Source organism: Furipterus horrens, unplaced genomic scaffold, assembly GCF_987537825.1.
Source record: "Furipterus horrens unplaced genomic scaffold, mFurHor1.1.pri manual_scaffold_5, whole genome shotgun sequence".
Lineage (NCBI taxonomy): Eukaryota > Metazoa > Chordata > Mammalia > Chiroptera > Furipteridae > Furipterus > Furipterus horrens.
This window is the reverse complement of record NW_028327175.1, coordinates 181,707,082-181,731,906: the sequence shown is the minus strand read 5'-3', so window position 1 is coordinate 181,731,906 and position 24,825 is coordinate 181,707,082. Positions and strand designations below refer to the sequence as shown.

The 24,825-nt window shown below is 40.4% G+C and overlaps 1 protein-coding gene across 4 annotated transcripts in view; it reads left to right on the top strand.

Annotated features, from left to right (window-relative positions):
* Positions 1-24,825, top strand: part of ARMH3 (armadillo like helical domain containing 3) — a 205,219-nt gene that overhangs the window by 77,324 nt on the left and 103,070 nt on the right. For 3 of the 4 annotated variants that reach the window (XM_090278461.1, XM_090278462.1, XM_090278463.1), the window contains 2 exons: positions 17,352-17,434; positions 18,382-18,508. The exons of the other annotated variant lie outside the window; for it this stretch is intronic. In XM_090278461.1, coding sequence (XP_090134587.1) covers positions 17,352-17,434; positions 18,382-18,508 — 210 coding nt within the window. The remainder of the gene's footprint in view (positions 1-17,351; positions 17,435-18,381; positions 18,509-24,825) is intronic. 4 annotated transcript variants of the gene reach the window in all.

Sequence of the window (24,825 nt, the reverse complement as noted above, 5' to 3'; positions counted from 1 at the left end):
ATTGTTGTCATACATTTTACTTTTGCATAGGTTATAAACCCCACAATGCATTGCCATCATTTTGTTTAAAGAGGCAATTATCTTTTAAAGACATTAAAAAATGTCTTTTATATTTCTTTTCTGGCTCTTCACATTTCCCCATTCTGGCTAGGAAATTATGGGGCAGGAGACCATTCTCTGCTGGTCAGTTGACTTTATGTCTTTGAGAACTCTCTGTGATGTCAGGTCTGTTTGTACAATAATTATATGCTATCTTAGAACTGATTGATTGGCATTCTAAGGCTCTTGATAGGTTGAGAGGAGGTATATATGAGTGTCATTAGTGAGACCTGGATGACTGCTTGCTTCTAAGGTATAGATATTTGTGCTAGATATCTTTGCCAAGTGAGGTTAGCTCCTTTTCCTATATAGACTGGATGAGTCCTTCTGGAACCCTGGCTCTGTGTAGTCTTACATGGAGTATATAGTAGGATGTGGAGCAGCAGGTGTTAAGGAAAGCTGCAAAATATTATACTACATGCGATGCATCAGAGCTCATAATAATGTATAATATTGCAATCAGTGAATATAAATGTGGCTTTGGTGGATCCACCCACTTTTTGGCTGGTGCCGCCCCTCATATGATGGTTTGCCCTTATTTTCACTCTTTCTTTGCCTTCTAGACTTAGGGATTTGAGGAAGGTGTGTGAAACTCATCACGGCAAATATTCTTTATTTTAAAAAAATAATTATTTGTCTGTTTATTTTATTTTTAGAGAGAGGGGAAAGGAGAAAGAGAGGGAGAGAAACATCACTGTGTGGTTGCCTCTCACTCGTGCCCCCAACTGGGGACCTGATGTGCAACCCAGTCATGTGCCCTGACTGGGAATTGAACCAGCGACACTTGGCTCGCAGGCCAAGGCTGAATCCACTGAGCCACAGCAGCCTGGGCTTGCATATATTCTTATGTCTATAGATGCTTCCCTGTATATGTACTGCAAACTTTTATTGAATTTTATTTATAAATAAGACTGGTAGGGCATATGTGTTGTTAGAGTGGACACACATAAGTCCTTGGGTGTCTGGGAAGCAGTTGGCTAGGGTAGAAATGCCTTTTGTCATTGGGAATGTAGGTGTTTAGTGGTGATTTTTACTTGTAATTCTATGCTGTTGACTACAGTAGCTTTTTGTTATTGGGGAGGTAGCCCAAGGTCTCTATGTAAATTTTTCTTTTTTTTTAACCCTCAATTGAGGACATCTTTTCATTGTCTTTAGAGAGAGAGGAAGGGGGAGAGAGAAACATCAGTGTGAGAGAGAAGCATCGATTGGCTGTCTCCTGTTGGTACCTGGACCAGGGATTACCCTCACCTACACCAGGGATCTAACCCATAACTCAGGCATGCACCCTGACTGGGAATTGAACCCACAACTCTTTGTCTGTGGGAGAACACTTCAACCAACGAAGACACACCAGCCAGGGACCTATGTAAATTCTTATGTGGAATTTACAAAGCCAGCTGTGTTACTTAGGGATTTAATTCTGCCCGATATATTGGTTTTATACAAGCCCTGACCTATTCCCTGCTGCCATTGTCTATTTATATGATGCCTGTCACCATGGTATTTGAGTATGTGGGGAAATATATTTAGGCTCACTTCAACTAGAATATGGAAAGGACTCTCTCAGTGCCCTCTTTTCAGCAATCACTATTTTTCACCAAGGTATGGAAAGTTCAGAAACTCTTCTCTGACTTCTAGGCTACCCAGATCTCCTATTTTGAGTAAAAGGTTAGATCTTAAAACTCTCCTCTCATAGAGATAGAAAAGTGGGTTTTAGAATAAAGATACTAGTGAAACACTTTTTTACCTTTGAGAATATATGAAAGATACGATCTTTGTGTCCAGAAAAATATCTGTTTGCACATTCATATTATAATTTCAGAGGTAATTTCATGTAATTGCAGGGACTCCTAAGAGCCCCACATGATTCCATGTCAAGAATTCCTATTTTAATTTTAGGTTCCTTGGACCCCCAATTAATTCTTTATTCACAGAATATTTTGTACCTTGTTAAATATTTTTAAAAGTATTTTTTATTGATTATACTATTACAATTGTCTCAATTTCTTTCCCTTTGCCTCCTTCTGCCTGGTACCCCCCTTCCTTCCGGTAATCTGCCGCCTTAGTTCATGTCCATGGGTGGTGCATATATGTTTTTGGCTTCATCCTTTCCGATACTATTCTTAATATCCCACTGTCTATTTTGTTCTCACCAATTATGCTTCTTGATCCCTGCACCATTTCCCCATTTCTCCCCTTCCCCCTCCCAGCTGATAACCCTCCAGTTGATCCCCATACCTACGATCCCCTTCCTGTTCTGGTTGTTTGCTTAGTTTGTTTTTGCTTTTATCTTCTTTAGGTTCTGTTGTTGATAGTTGTGAGTTTGTGGTCATTTTAATGTTCATAGTTTTGACCTTCTTTTTCTTAATGAGTCCCTTTAACATTTCATGTAATAATGGTTTGGTGATGATGACCTTTAGCTTTACATTGTCTGGGAAGCATGTTATCTGCCCTTCCATTCTAAATGATAGCTTTGCTGGATAGAGTAATCTTGGTTGTAGGTCCTTGCTTTTCATCACATTGAATACTTCTTGCCAGTCCCTTCTTGCCTGCAAAGTTTCTTTTGAGAAATCAGCTGATAGTCTTATGGGAACTCCTTAATAGGTAAGTCTCTGCTTTTTTCTTTCTGCTTTTAAGATTCTCTTTATCTTTAACCTTTGGTATTTTAATTATGATGTGTCTTAGTGTGGTCCTGTTTGGGTCCAACTTGTTTGGGATTCTCTTGGCTTCCTGGTCTTGTATTTCTATTTCCTTCAACAAATTAGTTAAGTTTTCTTTCATTGTTTTTTCAAATAAGTTTTTACTATCTTGCTCTTCCTTTTCTCCTTCTGGCATCCCTATGATTCAGATGGTGGTACGTTTAAAGTTGTCCCAGAGGTTCCTAAGCCTCTCCTTATTTATTTCAATTCTTGTTTCTTCTTTCTGTTCCAGGTGAATATTTATTTTTTCCTTTTGTTCCAAGTCATTGATTTGAATCCCAGCTTCCTTCCCACCACTATTAGTTCTCTGTATATTTTTCTTTATTTCACTTTGTGTAACCTTTACTTCTTCTTTATTTTTTGGCTGTAAATCATTTCTCTGAGCATCCTTATTACCAGTGTTTTGAACATTGCATCTGATAGGTTGGCAATCTTTGTTTCATATAGTTCTTTTTCTGGGGTTTTGTTCTGTTTTTTCATTTGGGTCATATTTCTTTGCCTCCTCAACTTGGCAGCCTCCCTGTGATTGTTTCTGTGTATTGAGCAGAGCTGCTTTGACTTCATGCCTTGGTAGTATGGTCTAATGTAGTATGTGTCCTGTAGGGTCCAGTGGCATAGCCTCCCATGTCACCCTAACTGGGTACTCAATGTGTGCCCTTCGTGTGGGCTAAGTACATCTTCCTCTTGCAGACAAGCCCTGGTTGCTGTTGGCAGATCAATGGGTGGGATTTACCCAGGCCAGTCAGTTGTAAGGACTGGCTAGGACCACTGACCACCAGCCTGTGCCTTTTGTGGAGGATCAGCTGTGCAGGGGCAGGGTGGTGGTGTTCCAACGTGGTCTGTAGTTCTCCACTGGGTGCACTGGCCCTGGGGTTCCCCCATGGTGCAGGACAAGGTCAGCCCCCACCTGTGTTTTGCCCGGGGCACCCAGCCTGAGCTATAAAGCAACCTGAGGTGGCTGCTACTTGTGCTGGGCTTGGAGATTCCCACAAGAAGCCAACCTGTGAATCTAAGCTGACTGCTTTGCTGCTAGGCCAGGCCTGGAGCTCACTGAAGCCAGCTGTTGCTTGACAGGATTTAGAATGTTGTGAAGCCTGAGACAAGACCAGCTATTCATATGCACAAGCAGCTTGGGTGGGCCTGTAATTTGGTTGGGGCAGAGTCTCTGGGGATCTCCAAAGTGGGTCAAACAGTGTTAGCCTGGTTGATGGGGTCTCAGATATGGCACCAGTTTGCATGTCCTGTAGGGGAGGGTTTAGAAAAGAGACAATGGCCTCTGCTCACCCTGATGCCAGACACTTCAGTTTCTCCCTGTATGCCACTGGTGCCTTTCATGCTGCTACCCCAGTGTTGGAGCTCAGAGGGAGTGAGTCTGAGTAGGTGAGTCCCTGTTTGGGTTCTTTAAGAAGAACTGCTTGGGCTCCAGCAATTTCTTCCACTGACTCAATCCCGACTGGTTTTTGCAGCCAGAGGTTGTGGGAACTTATCTTCCAGGCACTGGAACCCTGGGCTAGGGGGGCCTGGTGTGGGGCGGTGATTCCTCGCCCCTGGGTATCCCTCTGGAGTTTTTATCCACCACACATGCTTGAGAGACTAGCCTGTTCTGTGTCTGTGCCCCTCCTATCCATCTCAATGGATGTAGTTTCTTTAATTCCATAGTTGTCAGACTTTCATTCAACTTGATTCTGACCATTGTGGCTGATGATTGTTCTATATTTTAGTTGTAATTTTGTTGGTTTTTATTTTAAGATTTTATTTATTTTTAGAGAGAGGGGAAGGGAGGGGGAAAGAGAGAGAGAGAAACATCAGTATGTGGTTGCCTCTTTCATGTCCGTAACTGGGGACCTGGTCCGCAGCCTAGGCATGTGCCCTGACTGGGAATCATACCAATGACCCTTTGGTTCACAGGCTAGTGCTCAACCACTGAGCTGCACCAGCTAGGGCTCAGTTGTAATTTTAATGTGGTTGTGCGAATAGGTGGGCCATGCCTTTCTACCTGGCCATCTTGACTGGATCCTCCTGGAATCTATACTGGCATTTTATATTTTACATTTATTTATGGATTATAATCCTTTATACCTGTTCACTCCGCTACATCTGTGGGTGATGTCATTATTTTTATCACCATTTGTTGGGAAGGGAGTGGAAGCATTGAAGGATAAGTGACTTGCTGAGGATCATGGAACCAGATACTAAACAGAGTCATGATTAGAACTAAGAGTTCCTGACTCCTTGTTCAGACTCCAATCACTAGGCAACATTTGCCTCCCTGCAGGAAGAAAGGTCCTTAAATTCCCCCGTGCTGTTCAGCTCCACTGTGTTAAATGGCATCTGAAGCATTCACAGCTATATGAAAAAGAGAAATTGTACGTTGGGAAATGGAAAATGCAGAACCCAGAGAGTGTCACAGCTTTCTGGATCCAGCTAGCTCTCTCGTCATTGGCAGAAGCCTATGACTTCATGGTTCAGGCATACCTTGAGACTGGAAATCGAGAACCTTTCATTGGAAGCTTTTATAATGTAGGTGTTGTCATATGAAAGAATGACCTGAATCATAGAGTTATCTGGCAATTTCTATATATAGGTATAGTTTTGACTGGTAGCCCCTCCAGATTTTGGGCAACTATCTTTTGAACTTTTAATTGTCATCTTCTTTTAGTTTAGTTTCTTTCTTAAACTGCATATCAATATAATTATACACAGGAAGTTGCAAAAATAGTACAGAGACTTTTTGTGTCCTTCACCCATTTTCCTCCAATAGTGACATCTTATATAACTCTACATTATTGTTTCTTTTAGTTTTGAAGAGGGTATCCAGGTGGGAAAGAATATAGCAGTTAACAGCTAGAGTAGATGGGAAGAGGAATTTTGGGAGCTGCTATTGCTGTTTTGTTTTTAAAATTGCTTTTTAAATTGTTCTTCCTCTTTCCCCCCAATTTTCTCTGATTTAAGGGAATATGTTAAAAGATGCATGCTAGTCTTGATGTACCAATTAAGACTGTTTTTGCTTGCATGTGCAGAAAGATGGAGGCTTTTAGCTTCTGTGGATAATCAGTTCTTCTCAAAGTTAAAGAGTTCTAATAGAGGACATTAGAAGGTATTTCTCTCTTTCCATAATTTTGTTATGAAAGATTCTGTATAGCAGTATAGAAAGCTCAGGATTGGAAAAGAAAGCCAGGAAACTATTTTTTTCCTTTCAATTCACCACATTTGGCTAAATCCAAAATTTGAATATTTTTCTCATCTCCTCAGAAACTTGGCAGAAGCAAAACATAAGAATTTCTAATAGGTTTAGCCTGTTAGAGGGAGAAAAAGTTTACCACCTAAAAACCCCTAAAAGAGTGAGCAATCTCTGTTCTTTTCTCTGTATGTGAAGTCACTTCCTATCCAGAGGCCTATTAGTATCTTGTCTACTTAGAAAGATAGAGGAAGGAGTAGCTATGCTTTTGTTGCTGTGTCTATCCTAGTTCTAAAGGAACATGTCATTTAGTTTCACTGGTATCTTCGTTCTCTGGATCTGAGTGAGCAGGACAGGTCTGTTACTGGTTTTCTTTCATTTTGGCAGCAAGTAAGTTTTTGGATCTACATGGCCTCATTGAGTATTAGATTTTTTAAAGAGTGGTTTTGGCTGTCTTTCAGTTGGGCAATGTTGGAAATAATAAGCAGGTGGAATAGGGCCCTAGAAGGCGGCGGTGGCTTCTAAGCATGCTTAGTTAGAGGCAGTTACATAGGAATGAGGTATATAGGATCCTGCATTTCCCAGAGTCTAAGGTTCATGTGGGAACTTTCACATAAAAGCTCATTTTCATGATAAATAAGAGGATGGGCAGTAACTGTGAGGATTGCAGTGTTCCAAGTAATGTGGAATTGGAGATAGTTGAGAGCTGTATTTTCCCTGTTAGCTGATACACTTCAACAACAAGGAGAATGGTAAGACAGACCCTAACATGGTTTTTTTTTGTTTGTTTGTTTGTTTGTTTGTTTTTTTCAGTTTGTCTAGAGGTGTGTGAAGCCTTTAGACAGTTCAGCCTATTGATGGACTGACTTTTTTTTATTGTGGTAAAATACACATAACATAAAATTTACTATTTTAGCCATTTTTTAAGTATACTGTTTAGTGGTATTAAATATGTTCACATTGTTATGCAGCCATCACCACCACCTTTTCCTATAACTTTTCATCTGGTAAAACTAAAACTCCGTATCTATTAAATAATACTTCTCCATTCCCTCCTTTCCTCAACCCCTGGCAACCATCAGAGTCTACTTTCTAAGTACAGCATGTAAGTGGAACCATATAGTGTTTGTCTTTTTTGTGAGGCTTATTTCACTTAACATAATGTCTTCAAGTTTCAAGAAATCAGATTCTGCCCCGTCCTCAGAGTTGCTGGTTTTGTTCTTGTTTTCCTTTTTAAATTTTTAAAAATATTTTATTTATTTATTTTTAGAGAGAGGGGAAAGAAGTGAGAAAGAGAGGGGGAGAAACATTGATGTGTGAGAGAAATATCAGTCTGTTGCCTCTTGTATGCACCCTGACCTGGAACTGAACTAGCAACCCAGGCATGTGCCCTGACTGGGAATCGAACTGGCAGCTTTTCACTTTGCTTTGCAGAATGACATCCAACCAACTGAGCCACAGCAGTCAGGGCTTGTTATCGGTTTTTTTTTGTTTGTTTGTTTGTTTGTTTGTTTTTTATTGTTACAGGCTGTTTGTGCTGAGGATCAGCTTGAGCTGTAAACTTACTGTCTTCTTAGGTCTCTTCTGAGCCTTTTCTTGGGCATGCACTGTCACTTTCTAACTTTCCCTGTATGTGCAGTTTTTGAATGCCCTAGTCTTTAATGTCTGGTTTTCTAAAGGGGGAAAGTGAAAAATGAAGGAGGAGGAAAAGGGATACTGGCCCTGTAAGTCTCCAGTAAGTCACTTATCTAGAGGGGGAAGGGCTTGCAATAGTGGGAGAGGTGCAACAACAATGTGTTTGCACGCCTAGGATCAGAAGCAGGGGTGCAAAGCCATTGCATATTAGGAGGACAAGGTCATTTTTGCCCATCTTATCTTCAACAAGCTATGTGCATGCTGCTCCAGGAACAAGTCTATGGGTTTTGTCACATGTCTGAGGGCAGGGGATGGGTAGCTGTACTGTGCTAAGAGCTAAAATTGAAATTAACCAAAATGTACCATCCAAGTCTTCCGGAAGCTGCAAATCTTCATCTGAGTCCAGAGTTTCCAAAACAGTTAATCAGACAGATTCTATCAGTGCAGTTATCATCTAGGTGGGCAGAGAGAGTCCTAGTGCTTTCTACTTTGCCATCTTCCCAGAGTCTTCCCATTGGATGTACGTACTTAATATGCATTCTTCACCTGGAAAGGTTCATAGCTTGCAAACAAAGCCATTTCATTTTCCTGTTTAATTCGTTGGCCTCTGTTTCAGTGAGGTGCTTGGGTTTGCATCCAGACAGATGCTTATATTCTGAGAAGCCACCTAGAGTATTTTTAAATTATTCTACTGGTAGGTGCTGGCTTCTAAGTCCTGCCTGCGCCACTTTGCTGATTGACAGTGAGCCTGCTGATTGCTTGCAATCTCCCTGAGTAATTGGTGATTTTATCCAGAGATGCTAGAATTGGCTAGAGTTTATATTAAGCCTTTGGGGTTTTGGAGGCATTGGCTTGTTATACTAGTGCTATTTCTAGTCTGTCCTTTGAGTTCCTCTACCTCCTAAGCAAGTGAAATGCTAATATTTCTCTTCTATCAGTCACTGTGAAATTACTTATCCATTTCCCCTAATGAGTGGGTTTTGATTGGGGATCTGTGTCATCTCATCCTAGCTCCATGCCAGGCCACAAAATGGGGCCTGGCAGACAGAGTCTTGTCTTTGCTTTGTATCTCTTTCTCTTCATAGCATGTAAAAGCTGTTCAAACAGACAGCTCTCTCTGGCCTGATTCTTCTGAGACATTTATTTGTGCTCTGCTGGAGGCTGTCTCCTTCCTGTTTTTAATCTTATTTAAATGTCATTCACTTGGGTTTGTAATTAAACCTCCCCTCTGCTTCTCTGAGGCAAGCGTCTGAGGTACCACTTAATTGTGTCTCTCCGTGGTTGGCTTGTTCCTCTGTGCACCTGGTTTACCTCAGTGTGGGGGACAGGTTTTAGTCCTGGATAAGTTCCCATATTCATTATTCATTCTACTCTCCTATATGGCAACACAATTTGCTGTAGCCTTCTTTCTCTCCCCTTGAATTGGAAACAGGATAGAAAAAAACAATCTGGGAAAGTCTTCATTATGTGGGGATATGTAAATGCTAGGCAACACTTTGGCAAACAAGGTTCCTTGTGGGGTGAGGGGGACCTGTGTAAGGTGGGAGGGTCCTCAGGTGGTGTTACTGAATTCTTATTATGTGAAAAATAGATTTGGTTGTCTCTATCTCTGGGAATTCACTAGGGACTCTAGGAACCATCAAGGTACCTGGAGCCTCATTCAGTGAAGATGGCAAAGATTAGAAGTCAAACCCAGATCCCTAAGGATTTCCTAGAATATTGTTGGTGCTTCAGTGCATTGGTGGCTTTGTGAATTTCGATTATTATTCTGCAGACTGCCACAAGGTTGTCTTGAAGACTGCTCAGGGTTCATTTTGAGTTTCCATTCCTGCCCAAAAGTTCATGGCTCTCTGTTGATTCAGTATATGTGGCTCCTTTCCTTGCCCCATTTGTATGTTTGGCCCCATACTTAGTACTGTGTATCATGATGTAATTTTCAGCTGATAATCAGTTATGCTGACGTTGTACAAAGTTGGGATGGAGTTTTTGTGGGGATCAGGTAGTGCCTGTGGAAAGAAAAACACTGACCTCTCTTTTTAAAAAAATAAAAATTTTAAGTGTACAGTTTAGTAGAATTAAATAACACATTGGTGTGCAATCATCTCCGCCTTCCATTTCCAGGATTTTTTCATCTTCCCAAACTGAAATTCAAACAATAACTCTGTACTTCTTCCTCTCCTACTCCTGGCAAACACCATTCTACTTTCTGTCTCTACCTGGGTAAACAAATACTTGTTTGAGTCCTTGTTTTCAATCTCTTGGTTTTTTTTTTTTAAGTATATGTTATTGGTTATGTTGTTATAGTAGTTCCAAATTTTTTTCCTTTGCTCCCCTTTGCCCAGTACCCCCATCCCCTCCAGCAATCGCAGCCCCCTCAGTTCATGTCCATGGGTTGTACATATAAGTTCTTTGGCTTCACCCTTTCCTGTGTTATTCTTAACTTCCCCCTGTCTATTTTGTACCAACCGATTATGCTTCTAAATCCCTGCACCATTTCCCCATTTCTCCCCCTTCGCCCTCCCAGCTGATAACCCTTCAAATGATCCCCGTACCTATGATTCTGTTCCTATTCTGGTTTGCTTAGTTAAATCTTGTTTTTATTTTTCAGATTCAGTTGTTGATAGTTGTGAGTTTGTTGTTATTTTAATGTTCATAATTTTGACCTTCTTTTTCTTAAGTAAGTTCCTTTGACATTTCATATAATAATGGCTTGGTGATGATGAACTCCTTTAGCTTTACATTTTCTGGGAAGCACTTTATCTGTCCTTCCATTCTAAATGATAACGATAGCTTTGCTGGATAGTGTAAACTTGGTTTGTAAGTCCTTGCTTTTCATCACCTCGAATACTCCTTGCCAGTCCCTTCTTGCCTGCAAAGTTTCTTTTGAGAAGTCAGCTGATGGTTTTATATGCACTCTCTGCTTTTCTCTTGCTGCTTTTAAGATTCTCTCTTTATTTTTAACCTTTGGCATTTTAATTATGATGTGTCTTGGTGCGGTCCTTTCTGGGTCTAGCTTGTTTGGGACTCCCTGTGCTTCCTGGACTTGCATGTCTATTTCCTTTGCCAAATTTGGTGAGTTGTACTTCATTATTTTCTCACATAAGTTTTCAATTTCTTGCTCTTTCTCTTCTGCTTCTGGTACCCTATGGTTTGGATGTTGGCATGGTTAAAGTTGTCCCAGAGGTTCCTAAGCCTCTCCTCATTTTTTTCAATTCTTGTTTCCTCATTCTGTACTGGTTGACTGTTATTTTCTTCCTTATGTTCCAAGTCATTGATTTGAACCCTGGTTTCCTTCCCATCACCATTGGTTTTGTGTGGATTTTCCTTCATTTCATTTAGCATAGCCTTCACTTTGTCTCTTATGTGTTTGCCATACTCAAGCATATCTGTCAAGCCTGTGAGCATCTTTGTCACCAGTGTTTTGAACTCTGCATCTGTTAGGTTGGCTATCTCCTTGTCTGTTAGGTTGGCTCTCTCCTGGTCACTTAGTTCTCTCACTGCAACCTTGATCCGTTCCCCCTTTTGGGCCATACTTCTCTGTCTCCTCATTCTGACAGGCTCCTGTGTTTGTTTGCCTCTGTGTCTTAGGTAGAGCTGTCACACCTGTTATGTTGTAAGGGGCAGAGCCTTAGGGATTCATCAGTACAGGTTGACCCGTTTCACCACGCTGTGGTGCTGTATGTGGGGGTGGGGGGTCTGAGAGGGAACAATGCCGCTTGCTCAGCACTAGTCCTTTTTCCAGTCACTTCTCCCACTTCTGTATGGGACTGGTGCCTCTCTAGCTGTTGCCCTGGCCATCGTTCCTAGAGTGGGTGGGTCTGCGGATGTTCTAGGACCATGGGGGCCCTTTAAACAAGTGGACTCTGATGAAAGACTGGCAGTTTCTGCCTCTGCCCCAACCCCCACTGGTTTGCACAGTCAGAAGCAGTGAGGCTTTATTTACCCTGGTGCTGGGACTGTGAAATGTGCAGTCAGGTCTGGTGCTGGGAGGACACCCCAGGTGTCCCTCCCGACTTTTTAAAACGTGTGACTGCCGCCACTGCCACACCGCATCCTCACTGCCCCGGCTCCGCCCCTCCTACCTGTCTGGATGAGTATTTCTTCTTTATATTTTTGTTTGTTGGATTTCCATGCAGCTCAGTTTTCTGGAATTTCTGGTTGTCTCTAGTTTTGAGGTAGTTGTATTTCTTCTTAGTTGTGGAGGGAGACGCAGTATGTATGTCTAGACCTCTATCTTGGCCGGACGTCTCAGTCCCTTGTTTTTGAGAATGTACAGGTTAAAGTGTCCTAGGTCAATGTACTAAAATCTTGAGATGCTTACAAGAGAAATGAACTTGAACTTATAGGATGCATTTGTTGGTCACTTGCTCTGTGAGGGGCTGATTAGTGGAGTTCTGACTAAAGTTAAGGTTTTGGGTAACAAAATAGGTTATTAGCCCTAGATAACTAAGTTCTCCACCTTCAACAAGTGTTTTTTTAATTGAAGTTTAGGAGGAACTAGTACTGTTTCATAGACCTCAGTGGGGGGAGTTTGTGTACTTTCTTTCCAGTATGTTACCCTTGATGGAATTTAAGGCAAGTCACCCCAAAATATGCCATTTTGGCACATTGATTATTTTGAATTAAAGTTGCTTGAGAAACAGTAGGTGCAAGAAGAATAATCTGACCTGCCTTTGTCCCTCTGAAAGTAAGAAAAAAATCTCCCATATGAAGATATCCTCTATATACTAGGAGGATAGAAGTTATCCTTATCACCAGAGATAGGGAATTTAAGACCAGGAAAGCTGTGTAAACGTACTTTGTTACTTCATTAATTTGCTATTCCAAGCAAAACACCTTTGTTTTGTCAAATCTTTACAAATAATTGTTTCTTTGTTTAAAAAGTAGAAAAGCTGCCTGCTTTGGTCACTTCTTAGAGCCTCATATCTTTGGGGTTCCTGTATGTACTAAGTTAAATTTGATTGTTTTTTTCCTATTGATCTGTTAATTTAATTATTAGGCCAGCCAAAAAGAACCTAGAAGGGTAGAGGAAAAATTTTGCTTCCAACATCCTTAATGCAGTTTAGCTCCAACTAGCTATGTGGCTTTGAATAACTTATATAAACTTTCTGAATTTCAATGTGGTAACCTGTAAATTACATAGACCAATAATACCTACTTCATTAGATAGTTAAGAGGATTCAGTGAGAATAATGTATTTTAAGAGCTTTACATAATGCCTAGCATCTAGTAGGCACCTAAGAAATGTTACCTCATGTGCTATTTATGACCATTGTGTTTCTCCCTTTGAAAAGAGATTAATGCAATTTGGGGGAGGTGATTTCTGTAGTTAAGTGTCTTGTCTTAAGATATTGGGTAGAGGGCAGGAGAAAAGAAGAAGGTTTGTAATAATTTGTGGGCTTCTGGCACAGGTATTAACTTGTAGTAGTAGTCACTCAGCAGGAAGATATGATGCATTCCTCTATACGATATGTTTATCTGGCATTGGTGTTTTGGGGCAGCCTACTCCTAGGGCTGTGAAGGATGAGGGCCAGTGAGAATTGTCTACTAAGGCTTAGAAGGTCTTACTTACCCAGCTAGTCCTCATCCAAAAGGATACTCTCTGTAATAAGCTGTGCCATTCTGGTTTGTGGGGATGAACAGCTGTAGCTCACCTAATAGACAAAGTATTGACACAGTTTTGAGTTTCTAGAACATAAGCTATTCTTTGGAAATATCTCAGACTACGGGGTCAAGTCTTTGATGAGGAAGAGTTTTGTGTTAGCCTCTTCTCCCCTGCTTCCTTTTTAAAAGTATTATTTAAAAATTGGAAACAGTAAGTCAAAAGTTTAAAAAGAAAAAAAGTACTTCTTGCTCAGTTAAGTTTATAATGACTACATGTTTTGTACTTAATACCAAACTCTTAAAGGCATGTGACTAATTAACAGTACTATGTTTATACAACTGACTCCTTATCTATTATAGTTATCTTAACTCTTTCCTCTATGTACTGCTACTTCTGTGACTGTTTTTGGAACAGTTTGGCTGGTAATGTGCCCAGATGGCACAAAGTAGACAAGTGGATCAAGGGCAGTTTTCTAAAAATGTGTATGTGTGGAGAGTGGTGAACCAGGAGCCAGCCAGCATGAGCTCTGTTCTACTTGTGTGTTGGCACTGAGATCCTTAGTGCCAGTTCTCTACTGTCCTTGAACCGGCCCCTGACATGAGGCTATTCTCTTTTCTGGCCTGCAGTTAAACACTATGCAGAGTTCTGTAACATAGTAACTGTGAATGAGCCTAGCTATTAATCCTTTATACCCACTTTTTTGTTTCAGTTCAGATTTTGCATAAAGAAAGGGGTATCTTGGCTCCTTCTAAAGTCCAGATCCAGTCACATTCCATGTGTAGTATATAATTTTGAAGGCAGTAACCCTGAGCGAGGGGAATAAAAGCAGTTTTGGTTGACAGTTATATGCTATTTTTTAAAAGACACTAGGAGGCGAAGCAGAAACAAATGGAGAGAGGTGTGTGAGAGGCGAGGTATAAAGGAGAGAGGTGAGAGGAGCTATCGAGGGCCTGTTGAGGTGGTGTATGCTGAGAAAAGCTACTGGGAGTCTTTAGGTGCTAAGAGTGAGTAGTAGAGAGAGGTAGTAACGAGTTATTAAACACCTGTACTCTAAGTAGCTTAGGACTAAGAGAAAAAGGGAACCAAATATTACACGAAAATAACCTGGAGCAGCCAGTAGATGGAGAAAGTGATAAAGCAGAGTCCAGAGAAGTGTTGGTAGCAGTTGGGCCAGCAAGTTTAAGCATACCATTTATAGGCAAAGTTCCTTCCCTTTAACATTTAGCTCCATCTGGCAGCTTTATTTGTTTAACCTTAATGGAATGGTAGAAAAAAACACTAAACAGGAGACCAGGTTCTAGTCCCAATTTAGTCACTAGCTAGTTGGGGTGTGGAGAGTTGGGGATGGCGGTGTTTTCTAATCCAAAAATAAGGGCATTGAATTAAATGGCCTCTAAGGTCCTTTCTAGCTCTAAAAAAAATCTATAATCAACTTCATCACATCAGGTCAGAGGACATAAGACAATGTATGTGTTGTGATGCATAGAACACTGAACAGTTGATAGAATGAGTGCAAAGTCAGGGAGCTGATGAAGGGGAAAAAAAAGCACTATTTCATGGGATATTTGGGGCATTCTCTGTTGGAGAGGAATGAGGTCCCTGATGTCAGAGGCTTGTGGGAGCCAATTTTAAGGTTGCTTTGTTCATTTTCGCTGCCTAGTAAATTCCCTCTAGAGAATGGTTACTTTTAGGTGTTAAAACCTTGGTCTTTTTTTTTTGGAATGGAGCAGGGGAGGTCTAACTTAAATTACCAAGGGCGGAATGCAGTATATCCCCTGTCAATGACTCAGTATTGCAGGCCAGAATCTCCTTCTTACTACTGTTTGGCTGTGCTGATGTCTCTTGCAGTTGGGACTCAGGTCACCTCTTGGATTGTGCCAGAATTGCTCTCTTCCTTCCCTAATATTTATCACTTTGTCATTCTTGACTCTGAATCCCAGAGATCAAGACTAACTGTAGTCCTGCAGAGGGGCAATAAATCATTGTTTTCACTTTTCTCCAGGTTTGGTGTCCCTTAATTACCACACAGCCACTGCTGAGGTTGCATCTCTGTGCTGTGTTTGCTGGATTTGTGCAAAAGCGGCTTGGTCTCTCTTTAGCTATTATGTTTTGCAGAATGCTACATTGCTACCTGTCCTTTTCCTCTTTTCTCTTGTGAGTTTATAGAGTGTGAGTGTCAGGTATTCTATCCATTAACAGGGCTTGTCTAAGCTCCTGAGTAGGGGGTGGAGTGGACAGCCCTTAAATAACTCAGCAGAGTGATCTTCATTAATGAGTGTTCTTGGCTGTGTTAGTCCTTTTTATATGAAGCTAGTCCCTTTCATTCTCTGAGCTCCTGGTAGGAGCTAAGCAGGTTGTGTGATCCAGAATGGCCTCCTATGGAGCTTTCTTTTTGGTCCAGTCCATCAGATCACTTGTTAACAGACCATATCAAAAGGGCCAGTTGCCTCTCATTCGCCTTTCCATTAGGAAACCTCAAAGAATTTGAGATGGAGCAGGGGTGAAGAGTTCATAAATGAGGATGTCTACCACCTTTCATCCCGAGCAAGGCTTTTTTGCTATTTGAGGGGAAGGTTCAGGCTTTAGAAACAGAATGTAGACAGGCTCTTGTACTTTTCCTTGCCTGCTGCTGCTTTACTGTACCCGTGCTTTTAGAGGATTGAGAGTGAGGGGTGTTATGTGGCAGGCAGCAAGTGTTCAGAGAAGCTTACTCCTACTCATTATTCCCCGCTGTTTCATATCAAAGCCCATGTCTCTTCTCTAAGAGTAGTAAACTCCACACAAAGCTCAGACATCACGGGAGAACTGACTTCTTTGCTGGCAAAGAAGCGGATATGGTCTTAGAAAAGAAAAGGTCAAGCCTTTTTTTGTGTCTGTGGAAGTGAGGAGGGCTGAAGGAGAGAAGACAGGAGGACCACTAGTTGCTTGTAGCTGCTGAACCCCTTCTTTTTAAAATTTAAAAAAAAAAAAAATCCTCACCTGAGGACATTTTTCTCATTGCTTTTAGAAAGAGTGAAGGTTGGGAGTGGGGGAGCGGAGAGGACCATCTGTGTGAGAGAGAAACATCGACTGGCCACCTTCTCGTACATGCCCCAACCAGGGATCAAACCCACAACCTGGTTATGTGCCCTCACCAGGAATGGAACCTGTGACCCTTCAGTCTATGGGACAATCCTCCAACCAACTGAGCCACACCGGCCAGTGCTGAACCCCTTTTTCATAGTTTCCTATCAAAGAGGAGTGTTAAGACAGGGCCAGTAGTCACAATGGGCACAGAAGCAGAATTCATTTCACAGTCTTCAGTGAAAGAGTACAAGGCAATTGATACTTTCTTTTATGCTCAATATTTATTTGCAAAATATCTTTAAAGCTGCACTGCTAACCTAGGCACTTGTCAGTCTCTTTACTGAGGTTACTTGGGTTTTGGCATTCTCTGTTGTCATTAAGGAGCGCCAGGCAGAAAGAGGACCTTTTCAGTAAATGTTGTCATGGTTGAGAAAGGACAGAACAGAGCTGCACTTTTTTTTTTGAGCAGTTAGAACAGTTAAGGGCTTCCCCCCCTCCCCCTTTCATGAACTCTCCTCCCAGCCCAAGGTGAAGCCCAGGTGTAAGTACTCTAATATAGCTGGCACATCTGGTGACCAGTTAGAATTGAAAAATGTCCCTCTTAGTAATGATGTTTGAAACAGATACATAGCTAAAACTTGGGGACATGAGATGCTAGCAGCCTGGTGTGGCTCAGCGGATTGAGCGCCGGCCTGCGGACCCTCATTTTGACCTGCAAATTGAGCAGATTTGATGGGGAAATCACCATGCGGGTGTAAATTTAGAACACTTAAGATGTGTTTTATAGTCAAATCACTGAGCTTAATTGCTATTTAAGAAGTGACAAAAAGAAGATTTTAAAAAACCTTCTATGGGCAGATAAACAGACATGTGCTTGGGAAGGTCAGTACTTTCTTCAAATATACCCACCCACCTTACCTGCTTTTAAAAAGTGCTTAGTAGCTGTGACTCACTCATTCTAGCCTTATTTGGATTTCTGTAGAGCTAGCTGATTTTTATTGCTTTCATTTAACTTTATTGATTATGCTTGGAATAGCTTGTTGATGTCTTTTTTTTTTCTCCTTTAAAGCCTTGATAAATTTGCTGAAGTTCCTTATGTCAAATGAGACTGTACTTTTGGCCAAACACAACATTTTTACGTTAGCCCTTATGGTGAGTAACCAAAAAATACTACTTTTTCTGAAGATACACTCTAAGGCAGAGATGGGCTGTTCTGAAGCAGGAGCTGAGTTCTGGGGACTAAGCCATAGGTGGAACCAGACCTTTATTTTCCTTTTGGATCAGGATCTCTGTATTGGTGCTCCCCACTCTCCCCTATGTCTTTAGCAAACCTGGGACTCTTTCTCTTTCATGAGAATATATTGTCTGGCAGGGGCAGGTCTAGATCAGATAGCTGTGTATTAGTAGTGAGACTTGGTCCCAGGTGAGAGACTACTGCACTGGTATAGTATCTATGTCGGTATATAGCAAAGTCTCTAGAGGTGTCCTAGCCAGATGTGTGGTTCCTTCATGGCTACCTTTGGTTCCTGAAGGACATTGCAGATGCCTGATTATCTGACTGGTTATTTGGGGTGGTAGGAGGGCATTGTGCCATTTTACTGTCTTCTCAGGATATATTACCCAATGTGTTCATAAATGTTTAACATTTGGGGCAGGGTAGTCCTGATTTATATCTTTTGCTGATTTCCATGGTAAAACTACACCCACCATGGCAGTTCTAATCTATTAACATGACATCATTGAATGCAGAGTTGGTAAAAGATGAGCAGTAACACACCATTATACGATATTTCCAACACACCAGATGGAAGAGGTGTAAATTAATCTTAAGAGCATAGATAATACTAAAACAAAGTAATTAGCAAGTGACAAGTTTTTAGTATTTATTACCTTCATTTTAATATAATTTATTGAATTGTAAGTTTATATAAATTATTTTTTAATAATGGCTTTGCTTAACAACCAACTCACAAAATTCCTGATAATTTAACAGTCAGCTCTTGCAAGCCAGTGAGAGCTGGCTACAGTATGAGACTAATAACACCCTTCCAGTCTTCATAGCATGATGCCTGTATATGGGCTTTTGCTTCTTTTTTTAGATTGTGAACCTATTTAATATGTTTATCACATATGGCGACACATTCCTGCCCACCCCCAGCAGCTATGATGAACTCTACTATGAGATTATCCGCATGCACCAGAGCTTTGACAACCTATACTCCATGGGTAAGCTGTCTTTTCTTTTTTACTCCTCTCCCCCTTTTCTTTTTGCTCCTCTCTCCGCATCAGCTGTGATTTTTGGCATATAAGAGGAAAATACTACAAAAGATTCTGTAGTTGCTTGGTGCCCTTTCTTGGCATAGAAATATTGTAGTCTCCTCTTCTCAGGCAGTAGGAAGGAATATGTGGACTTTTTGCCTCAGGAACTCAGAATTTGTCTCAGTAGAAAGGTGGTTAGCAACCCTGTAGTCCTTCTTTGATGTTTGTGAGAGAAAGAGAGAGAATAGGGAGGCTTGTGGATTTAGTGAATGCAGTTAGATGGGAGTGAAAGAGTGGGTGGAAACTGACAGCAGCAAATAGAAGAGTTTGGATCCCAAAGGAAGAACATTGTGTGACTTGAGAAGGTACAGAATTTTAAGGAGATTTAATGTACCTATGTATTTTTAACATAACTTAACAAGAGGAAGTTGGCATTAAGATAAAAATTTTGCAAGCCTTTTGGTGATTAGCTTACTGAAAATTTATTCTTTGGCCATAGAGAGTATAACCACATATTTCTGAAAGAGGTTATGTATCCCTCTAAGTTTGAGTAGAGTAGTCAAACCTACCTGGAGTTTGAAAGGTCAGGAAAGATTTCTGTTATTGCACCGAAACAGAAATTCACTTAGTAAAGCTGTCTATTAAAATCCCCAACTTATTATCTTTATTGAGGTATAATTGGTATATAATGAACTGCACTGGTTTACAGTAGCATACAGTTTTTGCCCCTGCTAGTGTAGCTTAGTGGATTGAGCGCCATCCTGTGGACTGAAAGGATTGCTGGTTCGGTTCTCAGTTGGGGCACATGCCTGGGTTATGGGCCAGGTCTCAAGTTGGCGTGAGAGAGGCAACTGGTGGATTCTCTCACACTGTTTCTCTCCCTCTCTTTCTTTATCCCCCCTCTCTCTAAAAACAAACAAACAAATAAATAAGTATTAAAAAAATAAGATAATATACAATTTTTTGTAAGTTTTGGCATATGTATATGTACATGAAGCTATCATAGACATATACATTCCAGGCTTTAGCACCCATTAATAGATGGATAAAGATGTCTTTCAATGAGGAAAGAGAGTTGCAATGGGAGAGATATTTTATAGGAGCCTGTCATACCTGCTTAACTGGGCCATGTACACAATCAAATGAGATACGCCCCTGTAGCTATAGCAACAAGATAGGAGGCTATCTGGGAATGTTCAAATTTGCCAAGGGAATTAAAATGTTAACCTGACAAATAAGAAAGTGAAATTTTCACTAAATGAAACTCAATATCCCTCATGAATATTTGCAAATGAGGAGGAGAGAAACATCAGTTGATGCTCAAACCCACAACCTAGGCATGTACCCTGACTGGGAATTGAACCTGCAACCTTTTGGTTTAAGGCATGAGGCTCCAACCAACTGAGCCACACTGACCTGGGCTATAATTTCATTTTCTTGTAATGTCATTTTCTTTTCTGGCTTTAGTTATCAGATAATGTTACCTCATAAAATAAGTGGAAGAGTGTTCTCTCATCTTCTGTTTTCTGGTAGAATTTATTTAGAAGTGATATTATTTCTCCCTTAAATGTTTGATAGAATTTGTTAGTGAAGACAGCTGTGCCTGGAATTTACTTTCCTGGATGATTTTTGACTGTGAATTTAATTTCTTTAATAGATGTAGGACTGTTTAAGCTATCTATTCTTTTGGAGTGACTTGTAGAAGTTTTTATCTTTCAAGGAATTTGTTTTATTTCATGGTTGTTTATGATATTCACTTATGATATCTGTACTGCTTTCCTTTTCTTCATTGCTGATGTTAGCAATGTGTATTTTTTCTTTTTCCTGGTCAGTCTGGCTGCATGTATATCAATCAAGCTTACCGATATTTTTTTTAAAGTACCAGCTTTTGGCTTTATTGGTTTTCTTTTTCTTCTGTTGTTCTGTTTTCACTTTATTGATTTTTGCTGTTTCTATGTTGTTTTGAGTTTCATTTGCTCTTCTTTTGTTATTTTCTTAAGATTTAAGTTTTATTCTAATATAAATATATAGTGTTGTAAATTTCCCTCTTAAGTACTACTTTAGCTGCAGCTCACAAATTTTTATTGACTATGTTTTCATTGTTACTAAGGTTCAACATATTTTCTGATTTCCCTTGTGATTTCTTCTGTGATCTTTGGGTTATTTAGGATTATGTTTTTTAATTTCCAAATATTTGGAGATTTTTAAAGATATCTTTCTGCTAATAATTTTTAGTTTAGTTCTGTTTTAGTTCAAGGATATTCTTTGTGTGATTTTAGTGCTTTCAGATTTATTGAGACTTGTTTTATGGGCCAGAATATGGTCCATCCTGGTAAATGTTCCTTATGCACTTGTATTCTGATCTTGGAGTGGAGTGTTTTATAAGTTTCAGTCTGGTCAGGTTGTTTGATAATGTTCTCTGTTTTCACAGATCTTTCTACTTGTTCTAAAGGGACAGAGGACTATTGAAATTCTAATTGTAGGTTTGCTATTTCTTCTTTTAGTTCTTTTTTTTTTTAATGTGTTTTATTGATTATAATGTTACATTTGTCCCAATTTCCCTTCCCTCTGCTCCCCTCCACCCGGTGGCCGCCCTCCCTCCAGTTGTCCCCCCCTTTTAGACCATGTCCATTAGTTGTGCATATAGTTCTTCTCAACCTCTCTCTGTCTATTCCATTCCCTCCTACCATGATCCTTAATTCCTATATCATCTCCCTCCCTCTTCCCGTTCCCCCTCCCTGTTGACCTCCCCCCAATATGTTCCCCATACCTATAGTTCTTTTTCCACTCTCGTTGCCTGTTTAGTTTGCCTTTGTTTCAATTCCCTAGCTTCTGTTGTTTCTTGTGATGCAGTTTTCATTTTAGATTTCATAGTTTTGATCTTCCTTTTTCTAAACCAGTCCCTTTAACATCTCATATAACAGTGGTTTGGATCTAATGAACTCTTTCAGTTTTGTTTTGTCCTGGAAACACTTTCTCTGCCCTTCTATTCTGAATGACAATTTCGCTGGATAGAGTATTCGTGGTTGTAGGTTTTTGCTTTTCATTACTTTGAATATTTCTTGCCAGTCCCTTCTTGCCTGCAGGGTCTCCCTTGAGAAGTCAGCTGATAGTCTAATTGGGACTCCTTTGTACATGATTCTTTTCTTCTCTCTTGCTGCTTTTAAGATTCTCTCTTTATCTTTAACTTTTGACATTTTGATTATAATGTGTCTTGGAGTGGTTCTCCCTGGGTCCAGTTTTTTTGGAACTCTCTGTGCTTCCTGGACCTGTAAGTCTATTCCTTCCCCAAGTTTGGGAAGTTCTGCTTTATTATATTTTCACTTTATTTTTCAATTTCTAGTTCATCTTCTTCGCCCTCCGGCAAACCAGTGATTCTTATGTTGGGCCTTTTATAGCTGTCCCAGAGGTTTCTGATCCTGCATCATTTTCCTTGCTTCCAGTTTTTTCTCTCTGCACTGGTTGACTGTTCCTTCTTTGTGTTCTGGTTTGTTGATTTGAACTCTGGATTTTATTTCCTCACCATCTGTCTCGTATGTGGTTTTGTTCCTTTCAGTATGAGTGTTTTTCGATTCTTTCTCATCTTTTTCCAGATCTTTTGTTAATTCTGTAAGCCACCTGATAACAATGGCCCTGAACTGAGCCTCTGACAGGTTTCTTATTTGTTCATCTGTCAGATTCCTCATCTGTTGCCTGGTGAGCTGCGCCACCGGGATTTCTATAGTTGTCTGCCTCATTTTGACAGATGCGTTTTGCTTTCTTGGGCCGGCTATAGGGGGCAGTGCCTGTGTACTCGTCACGACCCAGCGACCCAGCGACCCGGCGCCGTTCCGCAACCTTTCTCGCTGCTCCGTGGTGCTTTGTCGTCACAACCCAGCGACCGGCGCCTATCCGCAACCTATTTCGCAGCCCTGTGGGGCTTTCTGTGGGGGCGGGGGTCCAAGATGGATTCACACAGTTATTCCGCTAGGAGACCGGGATCCGTCCTCCCGCCACCTGGGCCTCACTGTTCAAGGCGATGTGGTGGCTGTTTTCCCCAGCGTTGGGGTTGCAAGCTGCCGGGGGTTCGACTGCAGCCGGGACTGTCCTCCCTGCCGCTGGGATTGCTCTCCCTGCCGCTGTCCCTGGTGCGACCACAAACAGCACTGCCCCCTTTCGCTCTTCCTACCTGCCCAAAGGGCGCCGCTGGTTTATAACTTCATACGTTGGGCTTCCGTGTAGTTTTATTTTCTGGAATTTCTAGTTATCTTTTGTTTTGAAGTAGTTGTATTCCTCTCTAGTTGTAGAGGGAGACCAAGTGTGTCGTCTAAGCCTCCATCTTGGCTAAAAGTCGATCTCTTCTTTTAGTTCTTTAACTTTTTGGTTCATGCCTTTTGTAGCTCTGTTGTTAGGTGAATTAACCTGTTTATCATTTTGTAATGTCTCTCTTTATCCCTAGTAATATTCCTTGTTCTGAAGTCTGTTTTGCCTGTTATTAATATAACCACCATGATTTTCTTCTTAGTGTCTACATGTCCATCTTTTCCTATCCTTTTACTATTAATTATTTATATCTTTATATTTAAAGTGGCTGTTTTGTACAAAGCTTATAATTGGGTCTTGTTTCTTACCCACTTTGACCATCTCTGTCTCTTATTTGGTGTTTAAACAATATACATTTGATGGAATACCTGATATACTTTTTCTTTAGCTCTACCACTTATTTTCTGTTTTCTCCCCTTCTTTTTTGTTTTTCTGTACCTCCTTTTCTACTTTCTTTTGGATAATTGGAATATTTTTAATATTCTGTTTTAATTTATCAGTTGGTTTTGGTTATCTTTCTTTGTATATTTTTGACAGTTGCTCTAGATTCACATTTTACATACTTTTCCCAGTCTGCTTAGAGATAGTGTTGTGCCACCTAAACAAAATATAAAAGCTCTGCTACTGTATAGGCTTATTTAATCACCAGCCCCCACTCTTACTTTGATATCACAGTTTCCATGTGTATTACATTTACATACATTGAAAGCCCCGCCAGACAATGCTATAATATTTACTTGTAACAGTCATCCATATTCTAAAGAACTTCAGAGGGAAAAATATATATTTTATATTTACCTTGATATTTTCCATTCCTGTTGCTTTTTTTTATTCCTGAAGAACCAAATTTTTTCCTGGTATTTCTCTCAGTCTTAAGAATTTTCTTTAGCCTTTCTTTTAAAGCAGATCTCCTGGTGACAAGTTCTCTTTGTTTTCCTTCATTCCTGAAGGATATTTTTGCTGGATATAGAATATTGAGTTGATAGTTCTTTTTTTTCTTTTACCCTCACCAGAGGACATTTTTTTATTGGCTTTTAGAGAGAGAGGAAGCAGGGGCGAGGGGAGGGAGAGGGAGAGAGAGAGAGAAGAGAGATGAGAGAAGAGAGAAGAGAGGAGAGACAGAAGAGAGAAATGTCAGTGTGATAGAGAAACATTGATTGGTTGTCTTCTCATATGTGCCCCAACCTGCAACCTGGGTATGTGCCTTGACCAGAAATCAAACCCGTGACCTTTTGGTCTATGGGACAATGCTCCAACCAACTGAGCACACCAGCCAGGTGAGTTCATAGTTCTTAAATACTTTAAAGATGTTATTCCCCTTTTTCTGGCCTCCATGGTTTCTGAAATAAATCTGTGGCCATTTAAATCATTGCTCACTTGTTTATAATGTGTTGTTTATCTCCAGCTTCTTTTCTCATCTTTGGCTTTCAGTAGTTTGATTTGATACATCTAAGCATGATTATTTTCATTGAGTTTATCCTGTTTGGTGTTTGCTGAGCTTGAATCTCACCAAATTTGGAAGTTTTTGGCCATTCTATTTTGCAAATTGTTTTCTGTCCCTGTGTCTTTTTCCTTTTTCTTGGACTACGAAACACAAATGTTAGACTTTTTTATATTATCCCACAGGTCCCTGTTTTTTTTTCCTGGTTTTTTTTCTGTTGTTTTATCTTTAGGTCTCCTGTCTCAGTCCATTCTGCTCTTAACTCCATCTGGTGAATTTTTAATTCTACATAATATGTATTTTACATCTAAATGTTTTAATTGGTTCTTTTTCTAGTTTCAGTTTCTCTGCTGAGAAGCTTCATCTTTCTGTTCATTTAAGTGTGTTTACCTTTTTTCATGAAGCATAGTCATAATAGTTGCTTTAAAGTCTGATAATTTTAGCACCTGTGTCATCTCTGGCATCTGTTTACCTGTTCTTTGAGGGAATTTGTTACATTTTCTTGTTTTATCATGTATTCTGGTTCTGTGTATGTCCTGGT